This window comes from Myotis davidii, unplaced genomic scaffold (assembly GCF_000327345.1).
Source record: "Myotis davidii unplaced genomic scaffold, ASM32734v1 scaffold209, whole genome shotgun sequence".
NCBI classification, from domain to species: domain Eukaryota; kingdom Metazoa; phylum Chordata; class Mammalia; order Chiroptera; family Vespertilionidae; genus Myotis; species Myotis davidii.
This window is the reverse complement of record NW_006300047.1, coordinates 896,924-915,309: the sequence shown is the minus strand read 5'-3', so window position 1 is coordinate 915,309 and position 18,386 is coordinate 896,924. Positions and strand designations below refer to the sequence as shown.

At 54.2% G+C, this 18,386-nt stretch overlaps 1 protein-coding gene across 1 annotated transcript in view; it reads left to right on the top strand.

The window, feature by feature from the left end:
* The window catches only part of LOC102763755 (sorting nexin-29), a 440,536-nt gene extending 424,273 nt beyond the window's left edge, over nt 1–16,263 (top strand). The window contains exon 23 of the mRNA XM_015572131.1: nt 13,591–16,263. Within this exon, the coding sequence (XP_015427617.1) occupies nt 13,591–13,720 (130 nt within the window). The 3' untranslated portion in view covers nt 13,721–16,263. The remainder of the gene's footprint in view (nt 1–13,590) is intronic.
* Nucleotides 16,264–18,386: the final 2,123 nt, after the last annotated feature.

Sequence of the window (18,386 nt, the reverse complement as noted above, 5' to 3'; positions counted from 1 at the left end):
TTGGTTCCCAGCTTGGCCTCTCCCAGCATCTCCAAGCCCAGCACAAGTAGCAACCATCTGCAGATAACTTTGTAGCTGGGTGGCCCAGGGCAGGGCACAGGCAGCAGCTGACCTTGGCCTGCATCTTCAGGAGGCCCCAGAGCCAGTGTACCCAGGGGACCGTGACAGCCATACTGAGGAAGCACCCAATCTCCTCCACAAGTGACACACTGAATGGGCAGAATCATTGGGCACCAGAGCCCCACTGAAGCAATGTCTGCTCCGTGGGGCCTGCCCCTGCACAGCAGATGCTCCAATGTGGTTGCAGCCAGTTCTCTCAGCTGATTGGCCTAGGGGTAAATCCCTCCCGTGGATGTTCCAACAGCAATCAGGACTCAGCTACAAAAGGAGGGGCACACCTCGAGTGCCTGGCTCAAGTAACTGAGAAAGCTGTGCCACTGGACCCTATAGGACACCTACTACCTAAGGCCACTCTACTGGACTGGAGACATAGCAGCTCCACAACACAGGGAGGCAGCCAAAATGAGGAGACAAAAAAAACAACACACGTCCCAAATGAGAGAACAGAACAAAACTCCAGAAAAAGAACTAAACACAATGGAGATATGCAATCTACCAGATGCAGAGTTCAAAACACCGATTATAAGAATGCTCGATGAACTTAGAACTTCAACAAAGAGATAGGAAATATATAAAAACAGACATAGAAAACATAAAAAAGGACCAGTCATAACTGAAGAATACACTAACGAAATGAAGAATGCATTACAGGGAACCAGCAGTGGAGTAGATGAAGTAGAGGATCAAATCAGTAATTTGGAAGATAAGGAAGTGGAAAACACCCAATCAGAACAGCTAGAAGAAAAGAGTCCCCGCAAAAATGAGAATGAAGAGTCTCTGGGACAACTTCAAGAGCCAACATTTGCATCGTGGAGGGAGAAGAGAGAGAACAGGGAATTGAAAACCTATTTGAAAAAATAATGACTTCAAACTTCCTTAACCTGATAAAAGAAATAGACTTACAAGTACAGGAAGCACAGAGTGTCCCAAACAAGATGAACCCAAAGAGGCTCACACCTGACACATCATAATTAAAATGCTAAAGGTTACAGACAAAGAGAGAATCTTAAATGCAGCAAGAGAAAAGTGTTAGTTACCTACAAGGGAATACCCATACGACTGTCAGCTGATTCTCAACAGAAACTTTGTGGGCAAGAAGGGAGTGGCAAGAAATATTCAAAGTGATAAAATGCAGGACCTACAACCAAGATCACTCTCCCCAGCAAAGCTATCATTTAGAATTGAAGGCCAGATAAAGAGCTTCACAGACAAGAAAAAGCTAAAGGAGTTCATCACCACCAAACCAGTATTATATGAAATGTTAAACGCTCTTCTTTAAAAATAAGATTTTAAAATATGAATAATGAAATAACAATACATACATCAACAATTACTTTAAATGCAAATTGAATACATATTACAAAAGACATAAGGTAGCTTAATAACAAAACAAGAGCCTTCAAAAGAAGAACCTTCCATATGCTGTCCACAGAACACTTCAGATAGAAAGGGATGGATGGTAAAAGATATCTTGTGAAAATGAAAATGAATAAATAAGCTGGGGTAGCAAGGTCTATACCAGACAAAATAGACTTTAAACAAAGGCTGTAATAAGGGATAAAGAAGGACCCTGCAAGCCCACTTCTGGGTATTTAAAAAACCCAAAACACTAAGTAAAAAAAGACGCACAGCCATCTATTCATTGCAGCATTATTTACAAGAGCCAAGGTATGGGAGCAACCTCAGTAAAGAAGTGGTGCGTATACGCAATGAATGTGACTCAGCCATTTAAAAAGAATGAAATCGCTGTCTGCAACAACATGGATGGACCTAGAGAGTACTGGCTGAGGGAAATAAGTCAGACAGAGGAAGACATGCCATAATTCCACTGATACCTGCAATATAAACAATAAATGAGTGAACAAGCAGAACAGAAGCACTCACTGATACAGAGACCATTGTGACAGTTGCCAGATGGGAGGGAGCTTGGGGGGATGGGTGAAAAAGGTGGGGGATTAAAGTGCACGTTGGTAGTTAGTCGCAAGAATGGAAAGTACAGCATAGGGAATAGCAATAGTGTAATAACTATGTGGTGCCAGGTGGGTACGAGCTTTATCAGGATGATCACTTCACACGTTATATAAATGTCTGATCACTGGGGTGTACACCTGAAACTAATAATATCTAATAATACTGTACGTCAACTGTAACTGAAAAGTAAGAATTTATTTAAACAAAAACCAAAGCGGTTGCACCCTTTTACCCTCGCACCAGCAGATGTCTCCTCGTCCTCACCAGCACTTGCTATTGTGTGACCTATTGAGTGCAGCCCCTAGTGCAGTGGTTCTCAACCTTGGCTGCACAGTAGAATCACCTGGGAATCTTTTTAAAATCCTGATTTCTGGGCCTCATCCTCCAGAAATTCTGTTTCTTTGTTATGGGTTGGGGCCACAACATTAGTAACAAAGAAACAGAATTTCCGGAGGATGAGGCCCCAGAAATCAGGATTTTAAAGAGATTCCCAGGTGATTCTAATGTGCAGCCAAGGTTGAGAACCACTGCCCTAGTGGGTGTGAAGTGGTGTCTGATGACTGATGATGTTGAGTATCTTTTCATATTCTGACTGGTCATTTGTATATCTTCTTTGGAGAAATGGCTGTCAAACCCTTTGGCCATTTTTAAATTGCCATTTATCTTTTTACTGTGATCTCATCTTACACGTGAGAAATCGAATCCAGTGGAGCATCAGCGACCTGTCCAGGTAGCTCAGCTCATAATCAACCAAGTCAAAGATTTCTGTCCCCAGCGCCCTGCCCTTTCTACTCCAGGAAGGAGAGGTCACTGTCTCCCGGAGACCCAGGCCAATGGGAGGTGCTCACTCATGCTGGGAAAGCGGAAATGTAAAAAGACGGCCTTTTCCAGCCAAGCTTTTTGAGATTGAGGTATAACTTAGGTGGTCAGATTTCCCCTTTTTATTATTATACAAGGGGCCCGGGGAACGAAATTCATGCACTGGGTGTGTGTGTGTGGGGGGGTGTCCCTCAGCCCAGCCTGCCCCCTCTCACATACTGGGAGCCCTCAGGCGTTGACCCCCATTACCCTCCAATCGCAGGATTGGCCCCTTGCCCAGGCCTGACGCCACTGACAGAGGTGTCAGGCCTGGGCAGGGGACCCTCATTTCCCCCATCACTGGTTCTGCCCCCAGCCCAGGCCTGATGCCTCTGGCCCAGGTATCAGGCCTGGGCAGGGGACCCCCAGCCCCCCGCCCAGGTCTGATGCCTCGGCCGGAGGAGTTGACCCTCATCACCCTCCGATCACCAATCACCAGATCGGCCCCTTGACCAGGCCTGAGGCCTCCGGCAGAGGTGTCAGGCCTAGGCGGGGGACCCCCAGCTCCCGCGGTTGCATGCTCCGCCCCTGCCCAGGCCTAACGCGTCTGGCCCGGGCCGCGGGGACCCGCAGCTGCAGCGGCCCCGCGATCGTGGGCTCCACTTTAGGCACAGGCAAGGGACTCCTAGCTCCCGGGACTGCCAGCTTCGACCGTGCCCAGCTCCCATCACTGGCTCCACCCCTACTTCCTGCTATCACTGGCCAGGGCGGCAAAGGCGCCTGATTCTCCGATCATGGCTGGGGCAGGGCAAAGGTGGCCCCAGGGCCGCCTTTGCCCTGCCCCCCAGCTCTTAGCTCCCCCCTGGGTTTCCCATCACTGTCAGTGGCAGGGGGCTTCTTCCTGCTTTCCCTTTCGCATCCCTGCATTGTGCCTACATATGCAAATTAACCGCCATCTTTGTTGTCAGTTAACTGCCATCTGAGTTGGCAGTTAATTTGCATATAGCCCTGATTAGCCAATGAAAAGGGTAGTGTTGTACACCAATTACCATTTTACTCTTTTATTAGTGTAGACAGTTCTGTGTGTGTTGGCAAATGCATGGAGTCATGCACCAGCACCATAAGCTGGAAAGCTTCCTCACCCCAGCATTCCCTAGGGCCCAGCTCTGACAGCCCCTTGTGCTCTCCACCTGCCCTCGCCCCTGCAGCGTGGCCTTTTCCAGACGTCACAAGTGGAGGCAGCGGTGCAGCCTTGAGCCTGGCTCCTTCCATGGAGCATGATGCCTGAGATGCATCTAACCTGCCCAAAACAAACATTGTGAAGAAGAGAACACTCACCCTGCATTTGGGTGGTGGGTGAACCATGGTGATACATTAGAAATGTCTTTTTTTTTAATTTGTTTTAATGTGTATTAAACCCATGTTTATGGATTTTTACATACAGGCCAAAGGTATTTAAAGGCATCTCTTTGCCTATTACATGGGGATATGCCGGTGTGGGGAAGCAGGAAGGAGAGTGTAAGAGATGATAGAGGTGTAATCTGGGGACACTGCACATGTCCTTGTCACAGCCCTGGCACAGGGCCCGGGCCTCAGTCCTGGCCACTTCCCATGATAAGAATTCTGGGCCCCCCAAGTGGCCTCCCCTTCACACTGACCTGGGGGCCGGGGGGGCTTCCAGGTCACCTAGACAGTAGTTCTGAGATCCTGCCTGAGGCCTGGAGCCTGTCCTGACAGCCTCCTCCGCGTGAAGACGGTGCAGATGCTGAGGGAGTGGCCTTTATTCTGAGAGCCTGTGCTTTCTATCACGTCGGCATCAGCGACAGTGCAGATAGGGGCAGCTGGGCTGTGGAATGTGTGTCATGTCCTTAGTTGGCAAGTGTGGCACCTAAAGTGGTCGTGCATATTGGTCATAGAAGTGACCCAGTGACAGGGAAACTGCCCAAGTCTGAATGTCATGAGTTTTGTTCCCATGGAAATGCTGAGCCCTGGCTCACCACTGGCTGAGTGGTCTCACCTCTGGAAAGTGGATCAGCAGAGGCCGTGTACCTCACCTGTCTGCCATCCCTGGCTTTCGTGGCCCAAACACTGCCCTGCATCCAACAGCAGCTTCCCCACAGCCCGTCTTTCTCCTCCGGGGGCCTGTTCCAGGCCGTCCCTCTGCTCGGAAGCCCTTTCCTTCCCCGGTCCTCACTGAGCCCTCCTCATCCCTCGGTGCTCGGTCCTCCCAGCTCCCTCTGTCCCCAGCGCTGTGCTTGGCTTGTGTGGTCGCTGTGTTCCCTGCCTGCCCCCCAGTCAGATCCCTAGTCTGAGCAGCTTGAAGGCCAGAGCTGAGGCTGTGATCTTCCCAGAGCCCGGCACAAGGTCCAGCCCCGGCCCGGGAGCAGTGTTTGTCACCAGGTCTTCATATGGCAGGCCCACAGTTATCTCGCCCTCGTCGCTGACAGATACTTCCTAAGGCTGACTGCCCGCTTGTTCGCCGACATTTCTTCAAGTTGTCTCCAAACCCCCCACCAAATACCACCTCTCTCCATCTCTGGAGCCCCGCGGCCCTGCTGGGACACAAGACCACCTCAGGTGGATCCAGACCAAGAGGCTGGTTGTGTTCCAGAAAGGGCCTCGCAGCCACTCCCCTGGCCGACGATGAGCGTTGAGGAGGTGGCTCTGGGGAAGAGGGATGGGAGGTTTGGGAATTCGCTGTATTTCAGTAGTTTGTAAAGTCTTTGTAAAAAGCCTCTACCAGGTCCCTTGGTGTGTTGATGGCACGCAACCCAGGTTCTGAAGATTCTGCCAGACTTCCGGTGCTGCTCGCATCCTTGTCAGTTATCTCAGGGCCTCGGAAGAGACACCACGATTCCTAACGCTAACAGGCTCAAGACGTATGTGCCAACGATACGTGAATGGCAGGCAGGACCGGCACCATCCCCATTTCACAGGTCAGAGAACTGAGTCTTGGGAGGGTCGTGCCGCACCAAGGTCCTAACCCGTCTAACGGAAGGAACGCAGGTTTTCTGACTCGGATACGGAGTTCGATCAATGACTGCGTGGCCTTTGGAAATCCCTTCTGGGGGACAGGGCCTTTCCTGCCTTCCAGACCCCCCTTTCTTGTCTGTAAAATTGGGGCAGACACAGCGCGGCACTGAGTAGTCAGGAGAATCAGGAATGCAGTGGTGCTTTGCTCACCGGCTTGGCCCTTGCCCAGCCCCAGAGCCACCAGCCACCGTGTCACAGAAGCACAGGCTGCTGGGGAAGAGGCAGCTGCTTTCTCCGTGGCCTGATGCTCGAGCGGCAGGTAAACCGGCACTGCCCCTCCCTAGGTCTCACTGGGGCGCGAGGCAGGGAGTTGGCGCTAACGCGGGCTGTGTGGAATGAGAATTTAATTTCGAAGACAGAGAAGGTGATGGGATTGGAGGCAGCAGCTGCAGGGCTCCAGGGAGCCTTAGTTAAAAAAAAAAAAATCAATGGCCCTTATTTAAGTCTTTCCTCATCAACCTGAGGTCTTCCCTCTGCCTTGGAACTTCCGGCACATGCCCTGGGCTCTGTGGATGCACCTCCGGCCTGGCCAAGGCTCCTCCCCTTCCTCCATCTCCCAGCACCCTCCCCACCAGGCTGCACACACCCACCACCCCATGCCTGCAGGTACCACTCTTAAACCCCAGGAATTTAACATGCACTCTACGCTCTTGGCAAATTTTAAGTGTACCACACATTACTGTTGGCTGTGGGTACCGTGCTATGTGACATCTCTAAAGCTTATTCTTGCTCAACTGAAACCCTGTGGCTATTGATTAGTAACTCCCCCACCCTCACCTCTCCCCACCTCTAGTCACTACTCCAGCCTTTGATTCTGTGAGTTTGACTGTTAGGTGTTGAGGTGTTTGTCCTTCTGTGACGGGCTCGGTTCACTCAGCACAGTGTCCTCCGAGTTGTCACAGAGACTGTCCCACTGTGTGCACACACCACACCTGCTTTATCCACTTGCCCACCCAGGGTTAGGGGGATTTGCGAATCTCGGCTGTTGTGAATAATGCTGCAGTGAGCAGGAGGGCAGAGATCTCCCTGAGAGCCCGATTTCAGTTCTTAGGATAAAACCCAGCAGTGGGATAGCTGGGTCAGAAGGCAGTCCCTTTTGTGAGTTTTGAGGCACCTCCACACTGTTGGCGAGAGCGGCGGCACCGTTTTGCTTTCCCACCGAGTCTGCCACTCCCTCACCGACAGTCACTGTCCTGTTTTCTAGATGCCAGCCATCCTGACAGGTGTGAGGGAGTATCACTGTGGTTTTGCATTTCTCTGTTTTAAAAATAGGCCAAGGACTTGAATAGACATTTTTTTCCAAAGAAGACATGCAAATGGCCAACAGGTCCATGAAACTATTAGATGGTTTTTGACCTGGAAAATAAATGTCAGTTTTGTGTGGTTTGGCTTCATATGTGCCAATGAGTCCTGTCCCCACTCTCTTCGCTCCAGCTCAGCACTTTTTTTTTTTTTTATTGATTTTTTACAGAGAGGAAGGGAGAGAGATAGAGAGTTAGAAACACCGATGAGAGAGAAACATCGATCAGCTGCCTCCTGCACATCTCCTACTGGGGATGTGCCCGCAACCAAGGTACATGCCCTTGACCGGAATCGAACCTGGGACCTTTCAGTCCGCAGGCCGACGCTCTATCCACTGAGCCAAACCGGTTTCGGCCAGCTCAGCACTTTCAACAGCACCAGCCCTGCTCATCAGCTGCCCTATCACCCGCCCTGTCACCCATCACCCACTAGTTATGGACCTGCCACAGCGTCTGCACTCAGCTGGCCCCAGCCAGCTCATCTTCCGGGAGCCTTGGCGCCATCCACTCTCCTGTTTGTGGGAATTATTACAATAGTCCTGCCCACTCACCCAACCCTAGTGGGCTTAGCTCCTGTCACTGCTGCTCTGACCTTTAGACTGAGCTGTGCCTGGCACCCCCCCCATTCCAGTCCACCCTGGGTACCAGCTGCACTCACTGAGTCAGCCGTGGGTGTTTGACAGCCCCAAGGTCAGTCCTGCTTCCAGGGAGGGAAGTCGCTGGGCCCACACAGCCACCAAAGGGCTGTAGCCTTCAGGCAAATCTAAAGAGCCCTCTCACGGCGAACCATCCAACTCCCACTGCCTGTCCTCGCTCTTCCTCTCCAGGAAGCCCTCTCACTACCAGTGCTCAGCACCCTGTGTTCCCGGTGTGAAGCAGCCACCGTGTTCCACTGTCACAGTCTGCTCTGGGCTCACCCTGCCTGCTCCCCAACGAGGCTGTGGACTCCTCAGACTCCTGTTCACCTCTGTGCACCAGGGCCTCCCATGGTACCTGGCAGAGCCCACAGTTCTGAGTGGTTATTGTCCCAGCTTTATCCACATAATGCTCACAACCACCCACCTTTGTTATAGCAGCAGAGCAAGGAAATGTGGCTGGCAGGTGGCTTTGCGTGGGTTCACTCTCATCCCTGTCACAGCACTGATCATCGTCCCCATGGGACAGACAAGGGAATGAGTCTGAAAGACAGCAGGGCCATGACTGGATGCGGGCACCTGGCTCAGAGCCCCGTCCTGCCCCCTGCCCCAGGCTGCCTTCCCACACAGTCGGTGCCATTGGTTGAAAAACAAAATGAAGTGGCCCCTGTCCTTGGCCCCATTGACTTGTGACTCTCCCTCCCCAAGAGCCACTAAGTCAGGCCCAGTGGCTGCTCACAGCAAGCAGGGCTCATCCTGCCTGCCTGTCACGCCCAGTGATGGCCAAGGCTTAGGGTCGGGCCCCGTGTGAGGGGGGTGGTTTAAAAGACACTTACACGTAAGCCCACCTACGCAGGGGACATTCCTTCCAGCATCTTCCACCCGTCCTCTGGGACACTTGGGGAGGAAGAGGCGTTGGTAACACGGAAAGGAGAAAGGGCCATGTTGTCTCTGGGCCCTCGGTAAATGCCCTTCTGAAGGGGGACCGAGCGGCAAGCAGCTGGACTGGCCACAGAAATGGCTCTCGGGAGGGGGACTCCACCCTGGTCAAGGTCAGATGTTTCCTTCCCTTCCGCACTCAGAAGGAAAGCACACCCAGGTGCCGGGAGCTGGTCCATCCTTGCTGTTTCAAGGGACCTGGCATATATGGCATACTTCTTAATATGTTTGGTCACCTTCTTGGCACTATGTGTTTTAACCAAGGTCACCTCTCTGAGAAAGGTCGTTTCCCCAGGTAGGGATTTTCCCCTGAAGTTAGGGAGGGAATAAAACCTCTTAACTGCCAGGTGGGTAATTAATCACTTTAACTATGAACAATCATGCTTAAGTACATAATCTTTACTCCCTGGAATGGAGATTTCGGGCTGGAGAACCTAGTGTGAGAGCATGGCTACAGAACCTGGCTGGAGAACCTGGAGAACCTGGCTGGAGAACCTAGCAAGAGAACATGGACACAGTACTTGGCTGGAGATTGTGGCTAGAGATCCTGGCAAGGCTGCTGATCAACTGAACGCTGTCTCCGTGTCATTCCTTCTTCGCCGACTCCGTCCACACATTTGGGGACCCCTGGACCTGCTGGGGTTGGACCCCAGCACCCAGGCTCCCAGGCCAACGGGTAATAGCAGAGGGATTTCATCTGTCGTCATACTGAGCTACCGTCCCCAACTCAGCACAAGGGGAGTCTCACTGAGCACAGTGGTCGCTTCCCTGGAGAGGCGTGAAAATCAGATCATCCTAAACAGAACCACCCCTAAGACCAGGGAAGGAACCCTGTGGGGTCACATTTCCTTTTGGGTGTGTCTCATTCCCTCACTCAGCTGGACTGGGCTTGGATGAGCCGGATCTGCCACCTACTCCCCGGGAGGCCTGGCCCCCGAGCCCAGGGCCCGTCCATAGGCGATTCTCTGCCTGTAAGCCCAGTGTGGCTCAGGACGCAGTGGGGAGCCCTGGCACGGAGCCCAGGGACAGGAGAGGGAGCTCACATTAGTTAGGTTTGTTTTTTAAAGTGTTTTGGTCCAGTGAGGTATGTATTATACAAGTCTTTTCCTTATTTCTCATATTTTCTACCAGCTGTAATCTCACCACTTCCTATTCAAATCTCAGTCTATGCAGCAAAGGAAACCTCAACAAAATGACAACCTACTGAATGGGAGAAGGCACTCGCCAATGATACATCCATTAAGGAGTTAATACCCAAAATACTTATAGTAAGGAACTCATATGACTAAACTCCAAAAACAATCTGATTAGAAATGGGCAGACCTGAATAGACATTTCTCCAAAGAGGACACACAGACAGCCAATAGACATATGAAAAGATGTTCAATGTCACTGACAGGAAATGCAAATTAAGACCACACATATCACCTCCCACCTGTCAGAATGGCTGCCTTCAATAAATCAACAAACGACAGTGTTGGTGAGGAGGTGGAGAGAAAACCCTTGTGCACTGCTGGTGGGAATGCAGACTGGTGCAGCCACCAAGGAAAATAGTATGGAGGTTCCTCAAAAAATTAAAAATAACACTTCTACATGATCCAGCAAGCCCACTTCTGGGTATTTATCTGAAGAAATCGAAAAGACATATTCACCCCTATATTCATTGCAGCATTATTTGCAATAGCCAAGCTATAGAAATAACCTGAGTGTCCATCAGTAGACAAATAAAAAAGAATATGACTCTTGTACTGAGTGAAATATGTCACACACAGAAAGACAAATACCACATGATTTCATTTATATGTGGAATCTACTAATAAAACAAACAAAATCTATATATATAAAAGCCTAACATGCAAGTGTACCCTTGGGAGTTCGACCCATCGGGAGTTGGATCGCTCACTATGATGCACACTGACCACGATGGGGCGGCGTGGAACAGAGGGAGGCCCCGGCCGGCAGCTGCTAGGAACCTTACCTGTGCACGAATTTATGCACTGGGCCTCTAGTAAATAGATAAAAACAAACAGATTCATAGGTACAGAGAACAAAGTAATGGTTGCCAGAGGGGCGGGGACTTGGGAGACTTGGAGAAAAGGTGAAGGGGTTAGGATGTATGAATCGCCAGGAATAAAACAGTCACAGGGATGTTAAGCACAGCACGGGGAATGTAGTCGATAATATTGTAATAACTGTGTATGGTGTCAGGTGGGTGTAGACTTATGGGTGAGCACTTCATAAGGCATACACATGTCTAATCACTATGTTTTACATCTCGAACTAATATAATAGTGTATGTCAACTATAATTGGAAAAAAAAAGTTTAAAAAATGCACAGATTAGCAGCACCTAATGAAATATTTTGCTGTACTTTAAAGTGTTTCAAACCAAAATATTCACAAAGGTTCATTGGAGTAAGGACTGTTCAGTTATACAACGTTAAGAAGTAACGATAATAAGTGCTGATAAAAAGGAAGGAAAGAAGCATCTGTGCTAGGCAGAATAATGGCCCCCAAAATGCCTGCACCCTGCTCCCTGGGACCCGTGATTGTGCCCCTTTCCGTGGCAGAGGGGACCCCGCATCTGTGACTCGGGGTCTCAGAAGAGGGAGGTTACCCAGGCCCGGTGTGGTCACGGGGTCCTTAGAGGGGGTAAGGTCGAGGGTACTTGACCTTCGGCTTTGGCGATGGAGACCGCCAGCTGGAGGTGCCGGAAAAGGTGGGGAAACAGATGCGCCCTGACTTCCGCCCTGGAAGTCCCATTCTGGGTGTCTGCCCTCCAGGACTGTAGGACAGTGCATCACAGCTGTGTGGTCCTGAGCCACTGTGTGACGGTAGCCGTGGGAGGTCAGAGTTTACCAGCCCTGCGCTCACAGCCACAGCCTGCCCTCTGAGTGCACCGTGGGCCCAGACCACTGGCCCTCCAGCCCACCCTCTGCCCAGCATGCAGGAGTCACTTAAAACACAACCAGCCTTCAGCTGCGCCCTTCACTCCCTGCCCCTCTCGGGGCACTTCCTGCCATCTTCAGGCAGCTGGCCCCTCGGGGGCTCTGGCTGCATTTGTAACCTAAACCTTTATACTATACTAGAGGCCTGGGGCACGGATTCATGCACCCGTGGGGTCCCTCTGCCTGGCTGCACCCTCTAGCAATCTGGGACCCCTCGGGGGATGTGGGATGGCCAGTTTTGGGATTGGAACCAGCAGCCCAACATCCCCCGAGGGATATAGTAGTGCGTGAAGCGGCAGGCGGCCAGGGAGGAGCCCGAGTCCGTGCTGGGTGCCACACTGCTCCCACTTAATCCAGCCCCACTGTGCCTGTCACTGCTGCTGCTCGGTAGTGCCACCGCAGCTGTGCTCACCAGCTGTGAGCCCGGGGTCTGGAGCCCAGTGGTCAGCTGAGCGGCGCTACCACTGTGGGAGCGCACTGACCACCAGGGGGCAGCTCCTGTGTTGAATGTCTGCCCCCTGGTGGTCAGTGCACGTCATAGTGACCTGTCGAATAATCGTTCAGTCATTCATTTAGGCTTTTATATATATAGATGACATGCTAATGCCCCTGTGAGCTCCAGGGCCAGGAGAACCTGCCTTGTTCCCCGTTTCATCCTCCGTGCCTGGGACAGCGCTTCCCACTGTGTGTTCGAGAGAGATACTGGGATGAAGGAAGGCATGAATGTCCTGCAGGGTTTCCCTGTACATGGGAGGGTATGCCCTCCCTAAAAGAGTGTTTTAAGTCCTGTCCTTAGAAACTCACAGATCACAGCATCGCATAGGCCCACTCAGCACCACCTCCTGTCTGGTCGCGCAGAACTACGGTGTCGGCTGTGAGTGCTGCTGCACCTCACCTCACGTTGTTTTTATCCACATGTGCACCATTGTCTCCTTTCCCTCCCACGTGACCCCACGACTCTTTTCCCATGCGGATACGCCACGCCTCTGGGGCGGGTGGGACACGGACACACTGCACGGTGTCCTGACTGACATCACTGACTCCGTGCACTCCGTTTCCCCAATCGCCACCTCCCACGTGTTGCTGGAGAAATACTGTGCTTTCCCTTCCCCCGTCTCATGACAGGGCCCTGACCACGTGCCCAGGTCACACACAGGCCAGCAATCTCTCGAGAACCATGCAGCTCCCTCACTCATGTCTGCAGCTGAGGGAGCCCTGTAACCCAGGTCCTCGAATGTTGTTTCTCTTTCTCTTTCTCTACAACCTACTTTTGGTCTTTTCTGAGGCTCCAGCCAACAGCCGAGCCAGGAGGCCCCGGACCCACTTGGTTGTAGCTGAGTCCTCATCGCAGGCTCTGCGGGTGGGTCAGCACATGTGCTCCTGTCGCCTTCACCGCCCCACGCCCCGTATGTGATAACCAGTGTCAGTGACCCCCTTGGGGGAGGCCCTTATTCGATGCTGGCATCTGCCCTGACTGCCCTCTTAGGATGAATTCTCCCAGCCCCCACCCCCACCCCCCCGTGTCTGTGCTGCACCTCTCGACTGTGCGTGCAGTGTGTCCACAGCATTCTCTCTTCTCAGACTGGAATGTGCCTTTGCTGGAAGATCAATGAAAAAGGGGTGGATTGTGGGGAGGGGTGAAGGCTGTGGCTGGTACCTTCTCTCACAGCCTTAAAACACGGTCCAGAGCTGGTGGCTTGGCAAGAGAAAGTGTACCCACAGTGTGGCCTCTCAGTGTCCCCGTGTGCATCACCAGCCAGCTGGGCAGCAGCTGTCCGTGAGCCCTGCTCCGCCGTCCATCCCTGCGCTCCGAGCCCCACTTAACCCTTCTCCCCTCTTCTTACAGCGACGCCGCCCCACCCGGAGAGCCACTGAGCAAGAGCAGCCGGCCCAGGGTGGCCTCCCGCTTCCCCAAGCTGTCCCGCAGCCACCCCAGGGAGACGCGCAACGTGGAGCCCCAGAGTGGCGACCTCTGACCTCCGTGGACTCCCAGACTCAGCCTCTGTGCTGCGCTGCTGCCTCCCCGGCCACCTGCCCCCAGTCCGGCCACGGCAGCCGGACCTGCCACCTGGAGTGACAGCCACACGCACCGGTGAACCTGAGAGCACACCTTCCACCGGTCACATGGCACCGATTAAACTGGTCAGACGTGGACACGTGGGCACCTCTCTCCCGGGTCTGCCCGATCAGCCAGGCTTCCTCCTCTTCCTCCAGCCCAGGGGCCGGCGGAGGGCCAGGTGGGCGTGGAGCCCCTGGTTCCCTCAGAAACGGCCTCTTGGCTTTTCCCGCTGGGAGCTGGAATGACTGTTACAGTCTTTCTTTCTCTTTTTCCTGCAACTGCCTGCTGCAGCCTGCGGCCCAGCGGGGGCGGTTTCCTTGCCGTTTTACCCCCCACCAGTAGCCATTAGACACGACCCCTTGTTAGCGCCCCATGGCCAGCCTCAGCTCTGTGGCTTCTCCCCCCAGGAGACCCCAGGGCCTGTGTGAGAAGGAGCCCGTTGCGATGCTGAACTGTGGTTCCGGGGTGACGCCTGACTTCTGGGAGGAGCGGCCCCCAGGAAGCCCAAGGCCCCTGATCCACAGGCACCTTGTGAGGTTTGGGGTGCCTCACCCAGCCAGCCATCGGTGGCAACATGGTGCCCCCACGGTGGAGCACCCTGGGCTGCCCAGGAATCGGTGGCCTCGCCTTCCCAGCCGAGGCGCCTTGGGCTGTGAGAGACTTGGTTCTGCAGAGGCTCTTAGGCCCTCGGCCTGCAGACCTGGCCCCCAAGTGTGGGCCGCCGCATGGCTCGCTGTGAACTGGGGCACATGTACACCTTGAACAGATCATGGTCATTCCCTAAGACAGACTCGAGAGCACCGGGCCCCTGAGCTCCTGGACTGATAAAATGAGAGCGTGGCCTCCCCCGGCTCCCCCCTGCATTCCAGTCAGACCCTCCCGGGCCAGGGCCGCCGGCTGTGCAGAATCATGGACTTGCCTCTCCCCTGGGCGCACGCACTGTGAGGAGGAGGCTGCATTTCTGGGAGGTACTAGAAAGCAGGTGTGAGGTTGTTTGAAAAGAGACTGTGCGGGGATGAGCGAAACCTGGGGACAGATCCGTAGGGACCTGGATGACGAACGTGTGAAGGACGGTCAGGGGAGCTAACCACCTACACGTCCCGGAGCCCTCAGCTCCACTCAGACCTCGGGGGGCCCAGGTGGCTGTCCCTGGGAGGAAACCCTGTGCAGGGTATTAAAGGTGCCCCGTGGACAGGAGAGCCGCCTCCTGTGTACAGCCAAGGTGCGGCCGCACAGCCGCAGAGCTACAGGCCTGAGTCCCTTCCGGGGACAGCCAGGTGGGCCGAGGGCCTGTTCTCAGGGCGGCAGGAGTGAGTGGCAGGGGACCCTGCGGTCAGTCCAGGGTCAACCTCCTTCGTTTCAACTCCCAGCCCCACTGCGCCCGGCCACTGCGGCTGCTCTGGACAGAGCCGCCCTCCGAAACGGGCAGGTGCCCACTCCAGCTGCCCCGCACCACACGCTGTCTGCTCCACCTCTGTCGCCGTCACAGAGCCAAGAGACCTTCCAGCACTGCCGTCTGGACAGCGGAGCCCGCTCCCCAATGTCTCTCCTTCTGGTCGTGTCAGCACCCACCTCAGCTGCCCCACCCGGGCCACGGGCTCTGACCAGCAGCCTTTGCCGGCACCTGTCCCGAAACACGTCCGCATGCAATCCTCCAGGAGCCTGCTCCCACGGCCCGGCGGACAGGTGCTCAGCCTGTCCTCAAACAGGAGAAACCTGCCTCCCATCTTCCGAAGCTGAATTTCTCATGGGAAACTCGCCCTGCTCTCCCACTGGTTGTAAAAGCACATTCCTAGGGCCACACGGGAACTTCGCTGCTTGCTTGTTGTACCCTGTTTTGTGATCATGCAGAAACCCTGGAATCACCTACAGACCACACCTAATTTTAGCTCAGATATGCATGTGACACGCACATTACAGCAACTCCTCAGAGCCTTAACTTTGGAAACAGACTGTTCTGCAGGGATTTAGTCCATCCAGCTGCTGTGCATGTGGAAGGAGGGCCTTCCCCGTTCCCAGAGCAGGAAGACAGACCCCGGGCCCAGCCAGGTGCACAGATGCCAGCCCCTCCGGACTTTCCCCTGCCCTTCAACCCGATCCACTTCCGAGGGCAGGCTGCCGACCACCCGGCGCACCGCCCCCAGCCCATGACCATCCGCAGAAAGGACGGCCCGCAGTCAACCTGCAGTCGGCTGGGCATGGCTGGCTCCAGCTCAGCATCCATCCCCGGCACACGGCTCTGTGAGGGACAGGCAGTCCCTTGCAGTGCGCAGAGCCGCAGTTAGAACAGCCAGCGTTTGTCCAGTTGGGCCCTGGGGGAGGAGGTGGCTCTCGTGTCCACAGTGGCACCAACAGCTGGGCACATTGGGGTCACCTGGTTACAAATGGGGTCACCTGATTGAGGTGTGAAGACAAGATACTATCATATGAGACGTAGCGGGAGGCCCAGTGGTGAGAGTTGGGGGGGGCGGGAGGGGGGATTGGGCACGGCCTAATCATAAGTGCTCGGCTCTGCCCCGGCTGGGAGCTTATTAAGATGAGTCCTTTGATAACCACTGGAATTTACCAGGGTGGCAGGTTGTGTGTGGTGCCTGTAACAAAATAGAGGCAATCAAAGCTGTTCACGTCGTAGGATCGATAACACCGTTGTTACCAGTACGCGAGGCAGCCGGCCCTGGAGGCCCAGTAGCGAGTCCCCAGGTTTGGAGCCAGCACACTGCCCGCCAGGAGACGCAGCACTGCCGGCTTCCAGCACCGGCGTGGCCTCAAGCTGGTGGCCTCCTTTTTCTCTGGGTATCACATGGGACGGGTTTCCCAGGTCCCAGGCCTCAGCCCACCCCACCTGCTTGTGGTGGCAGCCCAGAGGTGCCGGCCGCCCCTCACCTGGGGCCAGGCCTGTTCTCTGGGTCCCAGCAGGGCCTTCTAGCCTGTCCCTCCAGAGTCCTTCCTTCCTCTTGGTTCCTCTGCACCAGCCCAGCGTCCGTCCACCGGGAGGCACTTACACCTTGGCAGGCGTGTAACTGACTACAGAACAGGCTGACTTTCAGCCTCGCCCTGAGGATGGGTGGGCCCACCTGCCTGAGAAGGGCCCTGCCAGCGGCCACACCTGCAGGACATCAGCCTGGCTAAGGTACCTCCTAGCCGGGCACGCCGCCTGTCTGGACCTCTCCCTGCGGTTCCCTCGGGACATGGTGTGCGCTGGATGGCGCCCCAGCCTGCACGCCGGCCTGGCAGAGGGCCCTTCCCTGGGCAGCGTCTGCCTCTGAGCAAGGGGCTTGCAGCGATCATGTTTCAGATATTGTGCATTGTTTCATTAAAGCTAACCTTAAATATTTGCTGTTCAGATTAGCTTCTGTGCTATTTCTGCACAATTGTAGCACTGTATATTTTATCTCAGATTTCCGTGCCAAAAGTTCGTTTTCATGTTTCTGTAGCACGCGGTCTTAATTATGTTTCTAAGCTCAAACATCAGCTCCGGGATCGACAGGCACGAGGTTGGAGGCCCACAAGCCCGAGCTCTGCGCGAACCCCTGCTCAGCCCGCAGGCCCTGGAGCGGCCTCCGTGGTCCGTCTCCTGACTTCTCACCGTTTCCGCCAGGACACTGCCAATGGGTGCTCCTGACTACAGTCACGGAGCCCTAAGGCCATGTTGAGGGGCTTCCCGACCGACCCAGTCAACTTCTTTAGGAAAAAACCTGATTTCTCTAAACAATGGTGCCTGGATGACCGTCCACGGTAGAGCCTGCTGGGGTCATTAGCATTTCAATGTCCAGGGGTCAGTTCTTACTGGCCCATGAACATCTTCCCGTCAAAACTGGGAAACCACTAGCTGACCTGTCCAGGCTGCCACCTGCCCATGAGGCCGCTCAGGTGAGCTATGGAGGGAGAGGTCACTCGCTCACCCTCACGACTGTTTCCACCCAGAGACCAGACAGGAGCTGCCCTTGCAGAGTCGGGGCCGGGGACTCGGGAGGAGAGCAGAGTGCTGACCACTCCGACCCGGGCCGGGAGCGGTTTCTAGGGGTGAGGGGCAGGGCTGACTAGGGTTTCTATTATCTGGATTCATCCTGACCCACCGTCTTCACCTCTGCAGCCTTAGCTCCGCCCCCTGCACAGCTGCTCAGTAAGCCCGGCTTGACTCATCAGATACTGACTTCGAGGAGGAGGGGCTGTGGGTGCAGGGGCCACATCCACCGTGGGAGGCCTCGGCCTGGGTCCCAGGGACACCGTCGGGGGTAATACGGCAACGATGTGGGGTCTGGGCTGCTGTCGATGCCCAGGCCTGGGCGCGGGCGGGTTCGCTCTGAAACGTGTAGTATTATCGTAACTACCCTGTTATGTTAAGGTTTACATGATAGAATTTTTAAACAAATGTGTTTAATTTTCTAAAATCTCTTGTATTAAAATTTTCCTTTGGAACAAGCTGTGGTAATTTTGTTACAATCTGGTGGAGAGACACCTCTTTACAATGGCAAATAAAAACGGTGACATTTTATACATGAAGCACTTTCATGGCCTCTGCTCTTCGCCTCCGCCCCTGTCCACAGCGGGAGAGGGGATTTTCGGCGCGTTATCAACACCTC